The sequence below is a fragment of the Macaca fascicularis genome, chromosome 8 (genome assembly GCF_037993035.2).
Source record: "Macaca fascicularis isolate 582-1 chromosome 8, T2T-MFA8v1.1".
In the NCBI taxonomy this organism is placed as follows: Eukaryota; Metazoa; Chordata; class Mammalia; order Primates; family Cercopithecidae; genus Macaca; species Macaca fascicularis.
The window spans coordinates 150,826,010-150,844,231 of record NC_088382.1 but is presented as its reverse complement, the minus strand read 5'-3'; the positions used below and the strand labels follow the sequence as shown (position 1 = coordinate 150,844,231).

The 18,222-nt window shown below is 54.0% G+C and overlaps 1 protein-coding gene across 6 annotated transcripts in view; it reads left to right on the top strand.

Moving 5' to 3' along the window:
• The window catches only part of SLC45A4 (solute carrier family 45 member 4), a 129,883-nt gene that overhangs the window by 86,056 nt on the left and 25,605 nt on the right, over window positions 1–18,222 (top strand). For 3 of the 6 annotated variants that reach the window (XR_010577518.2, XR_010577516.2, XR_012416676.1), the window contains exons 3-6: window positions 873–1,052; window positions 1,672–2,693; window positions 3,503–3,602; window positions 4,726–4,937. Coding sequence is in view for 3 of the 6 variants with exons in the window: in XM_073999567.1 (XP_073855668.1) it covers window positions 873–1,052; window positions 1,672–2,693; window positions 3,503–3,602; window positions 4,726–4,937; window positions 8,096–8,455; window positions 8,958–9,083 (2,000 nt within the window). In the remaining 3 variants the exon portion in view is untranslated. Of the gene's footprint in view, window positions 1–872; window positions 1,053–1,671; window positions 2,694–3,502; window positions 3,603–4,725; window positions 4,938–8,095; window positions 13,469–18,222 lie in introns of those variants that run through there. The other 3 variants (XM_045398758.3, XM_073999566.1, XM_073999567.1) reach the window with 2 other exon arrangements.

Here is an 18,222-nt window from a genome sequence, read left to right as displayed (position 1 = left end):
AAGCCCGTCTCCCGCGCCTCCCGAGACGGGGCAGGTGTATCTGCGTTCAGGCTAATCACAGCACCTTGGGCCTGGGTCCCGGGCCCTGGCCCGCAATCCTCTCATCTTGTCAGGAGGGCACTGCGTGTCTCCCTGATGGGAAGTGGAGACCCAAGTTGAGCCTCAGCCATCAACATTGATCTGGATTCAGGGCCAGACTCCCCTGAGGCAGGAGGGACATGTGTGGGGACAGCTGCTTTTGAGTGCCGGCAGCCCACTGCAGGAGGACTCGTAGGTGAGGCGAGGCCCCTGGCACCTTCCTCTGCAGAGCCACGTCTCCTGAACCCAGGCTGCCCTGAGAGTTTGTGTGCAAAACCCCCAGAGTTTGGGGCATCGTTTCCTTTCAGACCTAGATCAAGCCCAGTAAAACCCCCTGCGCCTGCCTTGCCAAGTCTTGTCAGTGTCCCCTGCGGGTTGTCTGTGGCGTGAGCACTTTTCCCCGTGGGCGTCTGCTCTACCATGTGTGGCCTTCTTAGCAACACTGAATTCATGCTTCCAGCACAGCAGCCGTCCTCTGACCGCCAGGGTCGAAAGGTCCATTCTAACCCTTTCTGTTTGAAAAAATGTCAAAGGCAAGTAAACCCTTGGAGGTGCGGTAAACAGCTAACTGAATGGGGAGAAAATCCCTGGAACCCACAGAAGTGTGTAAAACAAAGCCCAGCTCCTTTCCACTGCCTTTGTGCCTAAGAGCCTCTCTCTGTCTTGCACAGGAAGGCTGGCGTGGTTTTGCGGCCGTGCCCCCTCCGCATGCCCCTTCCATGTGGCTGTTTGCTCTCAGGCCCACCCTGGCCAGTGCTTGAGTACCTGACCGCCCTTCCGTGTGCTCTGCGCAGGTCTGGCCCTCGGCGATGTCCCCAACCGGCAGCCCATCGGCATCGTGCTCACGGTGCTGGGGGTGGTGGTCCTGGACTTCAGCGCCGATGCCACTGAGGGGCCCATCCGCGCCTATCTGCTGGACGTGGTGGACAGTGAGGAGCAGGACATGGCCCTCAACATCCACGCCTTCTCTGCCGGTAACGCTCCTGCACCGAGCCAGTGTGGCTGGGCTCCAACGTGCCTGGACCTGGTGTGGGGAGGGGACGGGAGCCTGTGTTGTCGGCGCTGCCTCATCAGGCTGCATGGAGGGTTGAAGCAGTGGGCAGGGTCTCAGGACTGGAAGATAACCAGGGGCAGCCCCTCCTGACCACTGAGCACAGTAGGGCCGAAGCACTGAGGAGCCTCAAGGGGCAGGAGGCCAGGCCTGCAGGGAGTGATGTGCATGCTTGCACAGTGAACCTCCCGGCCCTGCCCTGACATCGCCCTCCAGCAGGGTGTGTTCCCACCCAAGGTGAACGTGGCCAGCTCCTGATGCAGAGGGAATGCCCATCAGTGCAGAGAGGCGTCCACTTGTGTCTGCCCGGGGGTAGTCTGCCCTTCACTGATCAAGCGGCAGTTCTGTTGGGTCGGAATTCTCAGACCCAGGAGCAGCTGCAGTTTCTTATTTTGCTTTTCCTACTGCTTTCTCCTTCTCCATCCCCTGACTCCTATCATGAGGGCATCCCTGGCCCCCTGTTAGAGGGAGAGGCCCTCCCAGAGCTTCCCCCCCGTGGCCTGGTGCCACCAGCTCACTGGCTGCTGCTTCCTCCCACGCAGGCCTCGGCGGGGCCATCGGCTATGTGCTGGGTGGGCTGGACTGGACCCAGACCTTCCTGGGCAGCTGGTTTCGGACCCAGAACCAGGTGCTCTTCTTCTTCGCCGCCATCATCTTCACGGTGTCCGTGGCCCTGCACCTGTTCAGCATCGAAGAGGAACAGTACAGCCCACAGCAGGAGCGCAGCACTGAGGAGCCCGGCGCCCTGGACGAGGGCGAGCTGCACAGCATCCCTGCCTTCCCGGACGAGGTGCAGTCCGAACACGAGCTGGCCCTGGACTACCTGGACGTGGACATCGTGCGCAGCAAGAGTGACTCGGCATTGCATGTGCCGGACTCTGCACTGGACCTGGAGCCCGAGCTGCTCTTCCTGCACGGCATCGAGCCCTCCATCTTCCACGACGCCTCCTACCCTGCCACCCCCAGCAGCACCAGCCAGGAGCTCCCCAAGACCAAGCTGCCCCGCCTGGTCACCTTCCTCAAGGAAGCCGCCAAGGAGGACGAGACTTTGCTGGATAATCACTTGAATGAAGCCAAAGTCCCCAACGGAAGCGGCTCCCCCACAAAGGATGCCCTCGGCGGCTACAGCAGGGTGGACATGAAGCCCTTGGCCACGTCGGGCTCCGTGCGGCGGCGGCGGCATGCGTTCCGCAGGCAGGCCTCCAGCACCTTCTCCTACTACGGCAAGCTCGGGTCCCACTGCTACCGCTACCGGCGAGCCAACGCGGTGGTGCTGATCAAGCCGTCGCGCAGCATGAGCGACCTGTATGACATGCAGAAGCGGCAGCGGCAGCGGCACCGGCACCGGAACCAGAGCGGGGCCACCACCTCCAGCGGGGACACCGAGAGTGAGGAGGGGGAGGGCGAGACCACCGTGCGCCTGCTGTGGCTCTCCATGCTGAAGATGCCCAGGGAGCTGATGCGGCTGTGCCTCTGCCACCTCCTCACCTGGTTCTCCGTCATCGCCGAGGCCGTGTTCTACACCGACTTCATGGGCCAGGTCATCTTCGAAGGCGACCCCAAGGTGAGTGCTCAGCCACCGGAGCGGAGCCGCCCTCTCTGCCCACCTGCAGGTCACTGAGAAGCTCACGGGCTAGGCCGGGAGGCCTCTTCCTTGTGCCCACGCATGTCAGGGAGGCCGCAGGGTGCCTCCTGTGCAGGTGAGGGACCCACGGCCGGCAGCTAGCCCACACTCTCCTCTGGGAACTTGGTGGGGGCCATCCTGGGGTCACGGGGTGGGTTGCAGTGAGGCCCGTGGTGAGCAGTCGTGAATGTTGATTCTGGTGTGAACGGGGTGTCTGTTACTGTGTGTAACAGCAAGTAAGTAAGATAATGGCCTGCTGTCGCCCATGCCAGGCTCCTTGGCGGCTCTTCTGGTCCCTGTGGTAACGGCTGGGTCACACCTGTGGCTGCGTTTGCCAGGAGAACCAAGGTGCCCTCAGCACGTGCTCGGGCCTCCTGTCTCCACACGGTCCCTCCGTTCCTGGGTCCAGTCTGAGCTGCTCCATGCAGTGGCTCCGAGGGCTATGGCAGAGGCTGCGGGAGTGTCACTTCTGCAAATCCAGACCAGTCCAGACTGGGGACAGGGGAGCGCACCGAACACTCCGCCCTCGCTGCGTTGGCAGAGTCACATCACAGACCGTTCGCGGTCGGGGAGGCATGGAAATGCTTCACAGATAGCAACTGACTTGGGGTGGGCTCTCCTCCTGGATGGGACTTTCCCGTCACCGCTCTTAGAATGAGCAGCCGGCCAGCAGTTCCCATGGGAAATACGCTCCTGGGCCTGGAGGGCCTAGCGGATGCCCTCGTCAGCCCGTCTCATTTCCGGAACAGGCCTCCTCGAACTCGACCACCTGGCAAGCCTACAACGCCGGGGTCAAGATGGGCTGCTGGGGCCTGGTCATTTATGCCGCCACTGGTGCTATTTGTTCAGGTAAGAGATCCCCAAGTCAGGTCAGCACTCGCACCCCAGAAAACTCTCAGCGATTAGAAATGCGGACAAGAGAATCCTGCACCTTAGAAGCTGGGGCCATCAGTCACACCCTGATTTCTGGGTCCCTCAGAACAGGACAGTCCCTTGGGGAGAAGCATCGAAATTCCCATTTCCTCATTTTAGGGAAAAAGGCCGCTGTGGGCTGGCACCAGGAGCAGTGTGTTTTGAGACCCCTTTGGGGCCTGTCCTGCTTGTGCGGTCCCATGATGCCGTCCCATGTCAATGGCGCCTCCTGACACGCTGTCCCTGGCCCCAGCACAGAGCTGGATGGAGGCCTGGCGATCAGAGCGGTGGTGGAGCAGGGCCCAGGCACGTTTCACCCTGAGGGATGGGGCTGGGGTGGCAGGCTTCCATCCTGCAGCGAGGCTCACCAGGAACCAGGGGTAATTGGGTCGGGGGTCTCTGAGCCGAGTACAAATCGGGCTGGCCCGCCTGGACTCTGAACATGGGAAGGCCAGCTTCATTTCAGCCTCAGCTGGATGTGAGGATGGCCGAAGTAAATGCCTCTTGGTCAGTGGCAACCAGCGCAATGGTAAACAGCGTTGCCACTACTTGAACAGAGGAATTCTCAGCAGAGCACTTTCCCAGAGGAGGTGACATCTGAGCCGCCGGGTCAGGAAGGGTGAGGGAAGAACAGAGCGGTGCCCATGAGAAAAAACAGCAAAAATGCGTGTTCCCAAGGCAGGACTGTCCACTGCTGCCCACATCAGGAGAAGAAATAGTCCCAGGTGTACAGCCGGAGAAGGCCCTGAGTGGACCAGATTGGCCTGGCAGGGCAGGAAGGCCCCTGGGAGCTGCAGGAAGGGCCGGGTTATGAGGTCTGGGACAAGGAGGGCCGACTTCTGTCTGTGGTGCTGGAGCCACTGGGCATCCCGGCGGGCCCGTGAGCTTACAAGCAGGTGCCGGAGGCCTGTGCTGGCTGTGCCTGCCTGAGTGGGTCTGGGTTCAGCTGGAATGAGTGGAGGTCGGAGGGAATGTGGGGGGTAAGGGAGGGATGGTGGAGGGAGCCTGACAGGAGCCAGCCACCTGCCTACTGTCCCTGTCCCTGTTCCCCTCTCTGCAGCCCTGTTACAGAAGTACTTGGACAACTACGACCTGAGCGTCAGGGTGATCTACGTGCTGGGGACGCTGGGCTTCTCCGTCGGCACAGCCGTGATGGCCATGTTTCCCAACGTCTACGTCGCCATGGTCACCATCAGCACCATGGGCATCGTCTCCATGAGCATCTCCTACTGCCCTTATGCCCTGCTGGGCCAGTACCATGACATCAAGCAGGTGCGTCCCACTGTAGCCGTGAGAGCTGCACTCCAGCCTCCTGAGCGCCTTCCCTCCACACAGAGCAGAGCCCTGCGCTTCATGACACAGATGGCCCTCCTCCCTCTCCGGTTCTGAGATGGCCCCTTCCAAAGCCCACAGAGCCACCACCTGCCCCTGGTTGGTCCCTGGCCACAAAGGGTCTTTTCCTTCAGCCACTCCCACCCCCTAGCACCTCCCAGAGGCTTCTGGAGGCAAAAGCACGTCCCTGCCCCTTCGGTCCCCTCAGGCCCAATCACGTTTCCCCGAGGGGGAAGCTCCAGCCCAGCCTTGTCCACTTGGATGGGAGGAAAACCACCCAGGTATGCCTATACTTCCTGGTAGCCACATTTAGAAAGTGAAAAGGCCAGTGAAAACCATTTTCATAGCATATTTTATCTAACCTGGTGTATCTAAAACATTATTTCAACATGTACTCACGAAGAAAGTCATTGCGATACCTTACACTCTTGCTAATCGTTGAAATTGGGTGTATGTTACATCAGAGCACATCACAGATGAGACAAGCTTTATCTCAAATGCCCAGTAGCCACAGCACAGGCAGACTCTTGCCTCTTTCTGGACTTTATGCAGCTGAAACATCTGGCTTCTTCCTCTGGGATTCACTCACTTGCTTGCTGGCGGCAGCATGGCCAGCCTTTTCATGTCACAGTGTGTGGCCAGATGCACCCTGCTTTGTGGACCTTTGGGTGCTTCCAGGTTGGGGCTGTTGCAGGTAGCACTGCAGGAATGTCCCTTGCCATAAACACCTCCTGTTGTGCCCATGCTCTTGGTTGATAGTCTCCTTGGAGAAGATGTGGTGTGTGTGGTTTGAGGTAGGGATTCAAGACTTTTATTTTTTTCCCTACATATGGGTGTCTGCCCAGGTCATGACCCAGCGCTGTTCCCCGGCCCTCTGTGCAGTGCCATCTTTGCCATAAATTGGGCTTCCATGTAAGCGTGTGTTTCCGCTTTCTTCTCTTCCGCTAGTATGTTTGTTCTTGGACAAATGTCAACTGTCTCAAACTAGTTTTATAATAAGTCCTGAACACTGGTAGTAGAAATCCCTCAACTTTGTTCTTCAAGATCGTCTTGGGTATTCTTAACCATTTATTTGTCATCTAAATGTTAGGCTCAGCTTATGGGCTTTTAAAATTAAAAACACATTATATGGGTCAATTTGGGAGAGTGAATGACTTTGTAGTATGGAACTTCCTATCCCTAAGTGTGACATACCCTTCTATTATTAATCCTCAGTGCATCTGGAGATTCTTTGGGCCATCTACTTACACAGCCACATCATCTGTGTCTAATGAGCGCTGTTTTCTCCTTCCTGATCCTTCATACCTGTTATTTATTTTCCTTGCCTTCTTGGAATGGCAGGAACCTCCAATACTAAATACATAGAAGTGGTGTTTGCTCTTTCAAACCCAACAGGGGAATATTTAATATCTTACTAGGAAGTATGATGCTTTTTTTTTTTTTTTTTGAGATAGAGTCTTGCTCTGTTGCCCAGGCTGGAGTGCAGTGGTGTGCTCTCGGCTCACTGCAACCTCCACCTCCCAGCTACTCAGCCTCCTGAGTAGCTGGAATTACAGGCGCCTGCCACTACACCCGGCTAATTTTTGTATTTTTAGTAGAGATGAGTTTTCACCATGTTGGCCAGGCTGGTCTCGAACTCCAGACCTCAGGTGATCCACCCATCTCGGCCTCCCAAAGTGTTGGGATTACAGGTGGAAGCCACTGTGCCCAGCCCAGAAGTATGATGCTTTATTTGTGTTTTTTTGAGAATGCGTCCATTTCATCTGCACTTTCAGAATTATTAGCATTAAATTGTTTTCTTATGATCTAATGTGATGGAACCTATAGTGATAACACCTTTTTCCTCCTCTATTAGTTATCTGAGACTTTATTGATTTTATCTGTGTTTCAAAGAACCTTTGGTGTCTCAGTCCTCCCTGCCGCGTGTCCACGTGCTTGTGCGTTCATTGCCACCCTTTGCTGTCTCCTGCCTTCCGTTATGTCTTGGTTTAATTTGCTGTTGCTCATTTCTTACTCTGATTTCCAGCCTAATATTTGCATTTAAGGTCAGTTTTCCTCTACACACACCTTTAGCTGCACCGTGCAGGTTTTAATGTTGTGTTTACTTTTAAAAGATTTTTATAATTTTCATTGTGATTTCTATTTTGAACCATGAATTATTTAGAAGGACATAGATGGATTTCTGACATTTGGGCTTTTTCCAGTTGTCATGTTGTTACTGATTTCCGGTGTGATTCCTTAATGGCTAGAGAACATACCCCATGTGACTGCAGCCTTACAGTTAGCTGGGGCTTCCTTTGCGGCCCAGCACATCACGCATGTCGGTAAATGTTCCATGTGCGCCTGGAAAGAATGTGGGTCCTGCATCTAGTGCCCCGTCTCTGTCAGTGAGGTCAACCTTGACATTGCTTAGCTCTTCTCTCCTCTTATTGCTTTTGTCTGTTTTATGAAAGGTATATTACAGTCTCTCACTGTGATTATGGTACACACATTCAGAGCTGCTTTAAAAGTTGTTTTAGCTTCTTAATGGACTGACCTTTTTTTCCCACTATCTCTAGGAAAAAGCCTCTGCGGAGATGCTGTCTAATAGTAGTAATAGATGTACGGCAGCTTTCTTTTGTATGTTTGTGCAAGAAACACAAGTGAAACTGCTCACTCTTTCCGTGGGTCCGGCCTCTTTGTTGCACGTGGCCACCTGCAGTTATACTTTGGGAGGCATCAACCTGGGCTCACAGGACCCCTCTCCCCTCAGCCCCTGCTGGAGACCACCAGGGTGAGGGGGAGCCTGCCTGGTGGAGCGTGGCCCTGCCACCTCTCCTTGAGACTCGAGGCCAGGTTCCCGGGAAGCCCACGTCCCGATTGGATTGACAGAGTTGCTTCCACGCCTGCCCTCTCCTTGAGCTAGAACTTCCCACCTCTCCCGCCTGCAGTGCTGGGCAGGAGTTGGGGGCTGAGGGTGCTCAGGCAGGAGTGGTTGCCAAGAGACTCGGTGGAAGACAGGTTGTGTTTCCAGGCTTCTGGGTTAATACTCACAGTTTTGAAGTGCTGGTGGCGGCTGCCTTCTCCAGCCACTCACCGCCTTGTTTCCTCTCTTGCAGTATGTCCACCACAGCCCCGGGAACTCCAAGCGAGGGTTTGGCATAGATTGCGCCATCCTGTCCTGCCAAGTGTACATCTCACAGATCCTGGTGGCCTCCGCTCTCGGGGGCGTGGTCGACGCAGTGGGGACTGTCCGCGTCATCCCCATGGTGGCCTCTGTGGGCTCTTTCCTGGGCTTCCTGACGGCCACATTCCTGGTGATCTATCCTGACGTGTCAGAGGAGGCCAAGGAGGAGCAGAAAGGCCTGTCTTCCCAGCTGGCCAGCGAAGGCGGGGCCGGTGGGAGCAGCGAAAAGCCCACCGCGCTAAAGCTCACGCGGAAGGAGGGCCTGCAGGGACTGGTGGAGACGGAGTCCGTGGTCTGAGCCACACTCCCGTTTACACACATTCCACCGGGCGGGCGGGCGGGCGGGCGGGCGGGTGGTGGGGCCAGGCCACAGGCGGGAGCAGAGACACCGCGGAACCCTGCAGCTGCTGTGGCAGACCCGGCAGTGCGGGCCAGAACCCCTCCGCCCCCATAGCCACGATTCAGCAGTCGTAGCGTAGGTTTGAGCTACTAGGCAAAAATACCACACTAACCACTTTTTCGATAATTAAAAAAATCATTTGAAATATTTTTTTTAATTGAAAAAGATCTTTTAATTTCAGCTCTTTTATTCTGCAGGTATATTATTCTGCATGTTTTAAAATTATATAAAACATTTATAGAGACAAGCAATTTAGAAAAAATAAGATTTTGCATTTCTAAAATTATAATTGAAAACAAAATCTGACATTCTCTGCTACGTCTTATCTGAATGGTTCAGATAATGGTAGTGTAGCCAGTGACTAAAGTATTTTTACCAAATTTCCTCTCTGTAGACGCCTGCAGGTATTGACGTCTGTCAGGTCTCGTCGCGTTGGCTGGTGCCGCAGCTGTTGGAGAGTCTTTTTCTTTATGATTATTTTAGAAAAAAAATTTTCTTTTCCGCAATGTGGTTTTCTTAGAAGAACAGCATGTCTTTTCCTCAGCGAGTTTGGCACACTGTGCCCAGGGCAGCCCTGTCCTTGGGCAGCGGCCGCACACCAAAGCTGGGAGGAGGCTGGTCCGGGAGGCCTGGGCAGAAGACAGTGATTCGCAGGGGCGGCTCCCAGACACCGTGCCCAGGGATGGGATGGGCACCACCTGGGGGTGGAGCGTGAGCCCCAGACGGGCTCCTGCGTGTGCGCGCGAGTGTCTGCGCCCAGCCACGGGACGCCGCTGGTCCTGTCTGAAGGACTCTCTTAGGAGGCCAGGTTGCCCCTCCAGACCCCTCCCAACATTGGGGAAGGAAACGTTGACTTTCACTGCACTTTGATGCGTCTCTAAACCATTTGCTGGGGATTCCTAAGAGCAGAGCTCCCGGTGGGCCCTGCCTCCCCCGCCGCAAGGCTACCTCGGGCGTGTGGATGTGCGAGGGCCTCCCCGCTTGTGAAGGGGACATGGCGTGCTGGAACCTGTCAGAACTCCATGCCTTCCTCGCCTGCTCACCTGTTCGACGATGGAATCAGGACAGGTGCAAAGGGAAGCGTATGTCTGGGACAGCGAAGGCCCGTGTCACTGGAGGGTTCCGCACAGTCGTTCTGGTTTCAGCAAATAAGCAAAACTTGGGCAAGTACTGCAGCTATTTGGAAATGTTTTCCAAACCAGTCTCTTTAGAACTAAGCCGTTGCTGCTCTTCTGATTTGAAGCGGTCAGTGTAAGCTTACTGAGATCAGGAGACGGAGGCCCCGCACATCATACGGATCAAGTCAGACAATTGTAATACTTTTGCTGCCTCAAGTTGTTTTTTAAATAAAGTACTTTGAAATGCATGAGAATCATGCTGCAACATAATCATTCTAGAGCAAATATATATATACACACATATATATATATATTTCAAGATGAAGCTAAAGCAGTTTTGGAATAAATTACTTGAATTTTCTGTGTATTTAGAGGAACGACTGTTTAATGTACTTGATGGGCCTCTGGTCTTGCCATGTCTCCTGCCGCTGGTGGCACTTTGTAGATTGTGTGTTTGTGTCCGGGTGGCAGTTGGGTGCCTGCTCACGCGTGGTGTGTCCGCCAGGCCACGGTGTCCCAGGATCGCAGAGGACTGACTTCAAGAACATTTTCTGTATGTGTGGAAACTTGAGAATGGCCTTGTGAATCTCGTGCTTGGACAGGGTGAGTCCGACTACTGAAAGTGCTGCCAGCTTTGCTGCGAGCCCTCCGGCCAGCGGGAGCCCCGTGGACTGGGCACTCTGGCCCTTCTTCTCTGGGGGACGGCACCCCTGGCTTCCTCACCTCGGCCGGGCATCTGTGGCAGCCCACTCTATGCAACTTGATCCTCTAGTGGCTTTAAGACTGTAGGTCCCCTCTCTGAGACCTGGCTGTGCTTGTCAGGACCTCGAGGCGCAGCCCCCGTCGTAGCTGGTTTCTCCAGCTTCTCATCCGGACGACTGTAAAACAGATGGCGGCAAGAGAGCAGCAGACATGGGGTGGCAGCGGCCTGACCCGAGTCAAGATCCGACCCAAACCACACCAAACATGGGTTCAGCTGGGGGCCGCCCCTTGCCCAAGGCTTCCCACCCTCATCTGAAGGTCCAGGGAGCGGATCCAGGGCTCACCAAAGCCGATTCCTCACCAGCTGGGAGCGCAGAAATCTCAGGGCCTGGCTGCGACTTGAGTTTGAGGAGGAAGAGGGGCCTCGCAACCCCCGTCTGAACAGTGTGTGAACCCTTGAGATCCCAGCCTCGACTAATCTGAAGTAAGGATAACAAAGACCATGCAGTGCCCTGCGCATGACCTTGCCACAGTCGCTGTCAGAGTATGAACGCGCCGGAAGCCAGGGCCAGCCAGGGACAGGCGTGACTGCCAGGTGCTCCTCGGTGACAGGAGTCAGTGGCCGCACACTTTGTAGACTCGTCAAGTTATCAGCCCTTCAGGTGTTTGCAAGCAAAGCCCTTCTTAGTGTGCAGGTCAGTGTGCGGACCCCAAATGTGGGCACCGCGGGGGCTGGGGTCCGGGGTCAGTAGAGTCGGTTTCTGGAGCTGCCTTCCTGGGAGGCAGGCACGGGTGACCAGGGCCCTCGCAGTGCGTGTGGGCCCGGCCTGGTCACAGCGAGGACCAGATCGCCGCATCCTTTAGCCTCAACCCCTCCCTTGCACTGAGATTATTTCCAGATTGTACTCACTTGAACCTGTCCGTGTCGTCACCTTGTGTCTTAAGGGAAGCCGAGAAGGGCAGGCGGGCCGGCTGTCTTGTCTGCAACGCGCCATTGTGCCCGCAGCTTGTGTTGGTCAGGCTGCCGCTCAGGTGTCTGTGGCTTCTAACCTTGTACCTCAGATAGATGCAGTACCAAGGCGGGGCTGGGGACACTGGTCAATGTCAAAGGGGAGGTGCTCTGGCTGGCAGCCTTGCCCCAGAGGAAGAGAAGGCCGTGCAGGTGCCCCTTGGGGAAGGTGGCCAGCTATCCAGTGCTGAGGACGCAGCTGGAGTATGGCTCATGGCACCCTTGGGGTTTGGGCTGTGCAGGCTGGTGTCCCAGGTGCCTCTGCGCGCTGGCTGGAGTGTCAGGCAGGGTGTTGGTGCGTCGAGTCTTGTGTGATGCGCACAGACCGGTTACCAAACTAGGAGAACGTTGATCTCGTTTGTGGTGGTTTTGTTCCCTATACAAGTCAGCTAAGTAAAAAATCTTTTAACGAGCTTCCCCTTAACACACGGCAGAAGTTTCCAGGTGCCGGAATGCGAGCTGGTGGGAAGGGGCAGAGGCTGTGAGCTCCCAGCTGGGCCGGTCTTCCTGTGACCCCTTTCCCAGGTCTGTCGACAGACTGGCATCATGACGTCCCTGGCGGCTGAAGAGCTAGCTTTGGAGTGTTGTTTTTCTCACTCCCAGGCAGGCGTCTTAGCTGGAATCATCCGACCTGCCACTGAACATGCCAGTGCCGTGTGCTGTCTCTTGGATACCTGTCCTTGAAAACTTCAGGCCCCTGGGAGAAGCACTCCGTCCAGTCCTGTCCCCTGGGGGGAGGCAGGGCCGCTGAGCCCTCCTCAGATGGTTAGTGGCTTCCAGCAGCTCTCAGGAGTGTTTCCTGAAGACCCCAGGTGTGGAGGACTTGGTCTGTGACCATCTAGAACCCCAGACCTGAACAGGAAGCCGTCCTTGCAGCAACAAGAGGGGTGGAAGGGGTGCTGCGGGCTGCCCTCGGCTCTCCCACCTCTGGGGCGGTGATGTTCAGGTGATAAGTTTGAAAAATACTCAAAGATACCAATTCTTCCTTTCTATGGCTAATGGTTTGTGCAGCCACCAGCGATGGCGGCCCCTATTAGAGACCCAGTTTGTAAAACACCAAATACTGCTGCTGTCCACACTAGACATTAACCGAAAAGATGGACACCTTTTCCCACGCTGTTTCGCTTCTGCCTCAACTTTGGTCCAGCTTTAGCCACCACACAGCGTGCGAGGGACTGCTGCTGCGGAATCGGCCTCATCTGTCCCTCCGCCTCCCACCAGCACATGCCGCTTCTGAGAGACACCAGCTCCCTGCCTCCAAGCCTGCTACCACAGGCCTGTCGTGAGGGACCCCCGCTTCCGAGAGCTCCTGGGGGGGGTTCTGCCCTTCACCGCCTGGGAGAGGTGTCAGTTCAGTTCCGGGTTGAAGAGGCCCGTGCACACAGCATGTTGGGGACCCAGCCTAAAGTTCTTGTCACCTCCTCATGCAAAGCCAGCCATCACTCTCCGGCCAGATCCCCCAAACCTCAAGGTGGCCCCTTGACCAGCCCCTCCTTGGGGCCTCCAGGAGGACTGAGCACCCCTCCCAGCGGCATCCCCTTGCCCTCCACAGGGCTGCCAGGGGCACGTCGCAGGGGCACCGTGGACTGAAACCAGCCCCTGGTGACAGAACGACCCGTTTGTTGGAAATGCCTCGTTGCCAGAGGAACTCCCCAGGCATCTCGGAATGAAACTATTTAGTTCCATTGTGAACTGGCCACAGGACAGCTTTTTATCAACTTATTAAGTTGGAGCACTATAATAGCTCTTGCTGATTTAGCAATGGTATAAGTGTGTGTTAAACACATAATGTTACATTTTATGAGGAGGTCGTAAGGAAGGGTCGTATCACTCGACTCTCTTCTATTAGTTGGGTGACAGTGGCCTCATGTTTGTGTCTGTGTGTACACAGAGCCCTTGGGTTCTGCTCTGTTTCTTTGCCAGGTGAATGTTTGTGGCATGCGCTGCTGTCCACGCCCCTCTGTCCTGCACAGGGTTCAGCTGTGCAGTGCCCTGATTTCTTCCATGCACAGAGAACCTCCTTGCGTCTGTTTCTCTGTTCCTCTGTGGCTGACTCAATAAACTTTTTCTCTCTGACATGATGATGTGGGTGTGTCTGTCACTTCCCTATGGTCTCCTGCCTTCTGCCTTCCTGGAGCCTAGTGGGTCTAGTAGGCTGAGGCCTGCAGAGAGGAGCCGGGCCCAAGTATGACAGCATTTGTTCCCCAGAGACCCTGTCAGCTCACAAACCTGGGGCCTGTCCCTGCAACCCGCGCACAGGCCCCCTCAGCCGTAGCCCCTCCATGGGTGCTCCTTGTGCCTGGAGGTGTGAGGGGTCTTGGCTCAGGCAGGGTTGAGGCCTAGGCCTTCTGCAGGCCTGTTCTGGTGGAGTCAGGGTGGGGCCCGCAGTCTGCCTCTGCTGAAGGGTTACTGACTGTCTCTGAAGCCAGTGTCCTAAGGAGGCAGCCTGTTTGCTGTTGCTGCCAGCAGGAGTGGCCATGCTGGGCTGAGGACGGGGCGCCCGGTGTGTGCGTCTGGCTTTGGCACCCCAGGGGACATAACAGGGTCCTGGGGCGGCCGGAAGAGCGCTCCATTGACCTTCCTACAGGCAGAGTGAGTCATCTCTGTCCTCTGGCACCTCACTGAGGGTTGTGGCTGGCAGTTGGCAGTGAAGGAAATGAAAGGGAGGGGACTTGCCCCAGGTTACCCGGCAGCTGGGGTTTGAATCCGGAAGCGAGTTTTCTTCAATGGCTCTTCTGATTTGTGGGGCATGGAAGGGGTCCCAGCAGGGCGGGGGTGTGGGGTAGAAGGGATCTGCTTAGGCTAGGGAGAAAGGGAGGAGGGACTTTGATAGTTGGGGGGCGTCACCCCAGGGCTCCTGGATGGGACCTGTGCAGTTGGGGGCCCACGGAAGCCAGGAGCCTCCGGACCTGGGGACAAGTCCCAACTGGGCCAGTCTGGCGCTGTTACCTGGGTGCCCTGCTGCAAAACGCAGGCTGATCGCCCTGTCGTGGGGACTAAAGGGATGGCCGCCGTCCTTCGGCCAGATGGGAGTGGGGCGGAGAGCCAAGGCCGCCCAGACTCCGCAGCCAAGACCCCATTTGCCCTCTGGGACTCCGCTTGCCCTCTGGGACTTTGCCCGGGACCCTGCCCCACGCCTTGGCTGATGAGAGCCCACGGCGTCCCCCGTCGTCCTCCCGGTAAGCGCAGCCCCGCCCTATCCCGCCCCGCCGTCCCTGGCAGGGAGGGGCCGCGGGAGCCTCCGCCCACCATGGCACGCCCCGCGCCCCCAGAAGTGGGGCTGGGCTTTGGGAACACAGGTGGAGGCTCACGGCCGCGGAGGGCGGCAGGACCCAAAATCCAGGCGCTTCTCTCCCAGGTGGAGGAGGCAGCCAGCGAGAACAGCTTCCTGCAGGGGACGCCCGGCCACCGCACCACTGTGGCCACGGAGACGCTCCCCGCCGGGGCGGGCCTGGAGCAGTGGGAGCCCGAGACACCGGGAGCCCCGCACCCCTGTGGCCGCCCGGGGCCCAGTGCCTGTGGGCAGGGAGGTGGAATAGGTACCCCACGAGGACCCCCGCCCCCGGGTCGTGGGCGGCCATGACGGCGGGAGAGGGGCGAGGGGCGTGTGTTTCTCCGCCCCCCTAGCTGCCTCACCCGGCGCGGGTGCCTGGCCCGCCTGAGCGAGCACCAGACCTGCACCCCGCCAACGCGCCCCCGAGCGACCAGGCTAGGAGCGGACGCCCGGCACTGCGCCCCTTTCCTGGCCTTTCCCCAGGATGCTCACCAAGGATGACCCGTGTGCCCAACGGCCATCACAGGGCAAGAAGAAGTCGCCAAGACAGAATCGGTGCCCCAGGCCTCCCAACCCGCAGTCTTTTTGTGTATGTTTGTTTGTTTGTTTGTTTTTGAGACGGTGTCTCACTTTGTCACCCAGGCTGGAGCGCAATGGTACAATCTCAGGTGACTGCAACCTCCGCTTCCCAGGTTCAAGCGATTCTCCCGCCTCAGCCTCCCAAGTAGCTGGGATTACTGGCGCCTGCACCCGGCTAATTTTTGTACGTTTAGTAGAGATGGGGTTTCACTATTTTGGCCAGGCTGGGCTCGAACTCCTGACCTCAAATGATCAGCTTGCCTCAACACTTGGTCTCCCAAAGTGCTGGGATTACAGGCATCTTTGTTTGTCTCCACACTACTGTTAATTTTTTTTTTAATGAAATTTGGACCACTATGCAGAGTTTTGCAATCTACATTTTTTATTGTTTAGCAAAATATCTTAAACTTTCCTTGTTCCTGCATGTAGACCAACTGCATTCTTTAATAGCTGTTAGCATTCTAGGGTATGACTTTTCTTTTTTCTTTTTTTTTCTTTGAGACAGGGTCTCCCTCTGTTACCCAGGCTGGAGTGCCTAAGCTTGATCATGGCTCACTGAAGCATCCTGGGCTCTGGCCATCTTCCTGCCTCAGCCTCCTGAGTAGCTGGGACTGAAGGTGCACACCACCATGCCCTGCTTTTTTTTTTTTTTTTTTTTGTAGAAATAGGGTTTCCCTATGTTGCCTGGGCTGGTCTTGAACTCCTGGGCTCAAGCAGTCCTCCTGCCTTGCTCAGCCTCCCAAAGTTCTGGGATTACAGGTATGAGCCATTTGTTTGCCCATTTTTAAATTGAGCTGTTCATCTTGTTATTGATTTGTAAAAACTCTTTATATATTTTGGATAAAAATTATTTGTCAGATACAGTATTGCAAATATTTTCTTTTTTCCTTAATGATATATTTTGATAAAGTCTAATTTATCAATTTTTTCTTTAGTGTTTAGCTTTTTTTGTGTGTGCTTTCTAGAAAAATCTTTGCACCAAGGTGGCAAGGATATGCTTGTTTCTAGAGCTTCTAGCTTTACAGTTAGGTCAGTGAGCCACCTTGAGTTAAATTCTGTGTAGTGAGATAAGTGTTGAGCTGCTTCCCTTTTCCATACATTTATCCAGTCGTTGCAGCACCATTTGCTGAGCAGACTTTCGTTACTGAATTGTCTTGGAATTTTTGTTTTGTACAGTCAGCTGACTTTATGCTTGTGCATCTAGACCCTACATTTTGTTCCATTGGTTTAATTATCTATATTTATGTCAAATCCTACCCTATTTTAATTACTATAGCTTTTTGGTAAAGCATAAAGGTATACCAGGCTTCTAGCTTGAGCCATCCCACCTGGCTTGATCTTCTTTTTGAAGGTTATCTTAAATATTCTACTTTGCATTTCCATATATATTATAATCAAATTCGCAACTTCTTTTTTAAAAATCATGTTACCATTTTGATTGGGATTAAATTGAATCTATCAGGTCAATTTGAAGATAACTAACATCTTTAAAATATTTAATCTCCCAGTCCATGAAAATGGTATATCTTTTATTTTGGTCTTTAACATTTTCTCTGAGCAATGTTTTTGAGTTTTCAGTCTTTTATATCATTCATTAAATTTATTTCTATTGAATGTGTTCTTTTATGTTACTGTATTTTAAAAGTTTACAAGTTGTTTTCTGTTAGAATATAGTAATGCAATGATTGTATATTGACCTTGTATCCAGTACCTTATAGAAAAAAACTAGAAAAATATTCTAGTTTTTAAAATAGATTCTTTAGGATTTATATAAATGGTCTTGCTGTCTTCTAATAAAGACGGCTTTGCCTCTTCCAGTACAATTATCTTTTTTTTGCCCCTCATGTTCTGCTGAACCAGTACAATCTTTATGCCTTTTTTTCCCCCTATTGCCCTGGCTAGTATCTCTAGTACAATGTTAATAGTAAGGGAGAAAGTGAATATCCCTGCCTTGTTCCCATTCTTAGGGGGAAGGCAATTAGTCTTTCACCATTAAGTATGATGCTTGTTGTAGGTTTCTTGTAAATGCCCTTTATCAATTTGAGGAAGTTCCTTTTTTCTGCATCTATCGAGATGATCGTTGCTCTTCTCCATTGTTCTACTGATATGTTAAGTTACATTGACTGAATTTTGAATGTTAAATTCACCTTGCATTTTGCAACCCCACTTGGTCATGATATATTAACCTTTAAAAATATTGCTGGATTTGATCTGCTAATATTTTGTTTAAGAAAGTTGCATCTGTGGTTTGGTTTGGTTTGGTTTTGTTTTTGAGACAGAGTTTCACTCTTGTTGCCCACGCTGGAGTGCAATGGCACAATCTTAGCTCACTGCAACCTTTGCCTCCCAGGTTCAAGCAGTTCTCCTGCCTCAGCCTCCCGACTAGCTGGGATTACAGGCATGCACCACCATGCCCAGCTAATTTTTTTTGTATTTTTAGTAGAGATGGGGCTTCTCCATGTTGGTCAGGCTAGTCTCAAACTCCTAACCTCAGGTGATCTGCCCACCTTGGCCTCCCAAAGTGCTGGGATTACAGGCGTGAGCCACCGTGTCCGGCCCTTTTGTTGTTGTTGTTTAATTGAAGTTTTTGAGGAACAGGTGGTGGTTGGTTACATGGATAAGTTCCTTGGCGGTGATTTGAGATTTTTGTGTACCATCACCTGAGCAGTGTACACTGTACCCAATGTGTAATCTTTCATCCCTTGCCCCTGTCTCACCATTCCCCTCTGAGTCCCTAAAGTCCATTGTATCATTCTCATGCCTTTGCATCCTCATAGCTTAGCTCCCACATATCAGTGAGAACATATGATGTTCTCCATTCTTAGAATAATGGTCTCTAATTCTATCCAGGTTGCTGTGGATACCATTACTTCATTCCTTTTTATGGCTGAGTAGTATTCCATGATGTAAATACACCACATTTTCTTTATCCACTCGCTGATTGATGGGCATTTGGGCTAGTTCCATATTTTTGCAA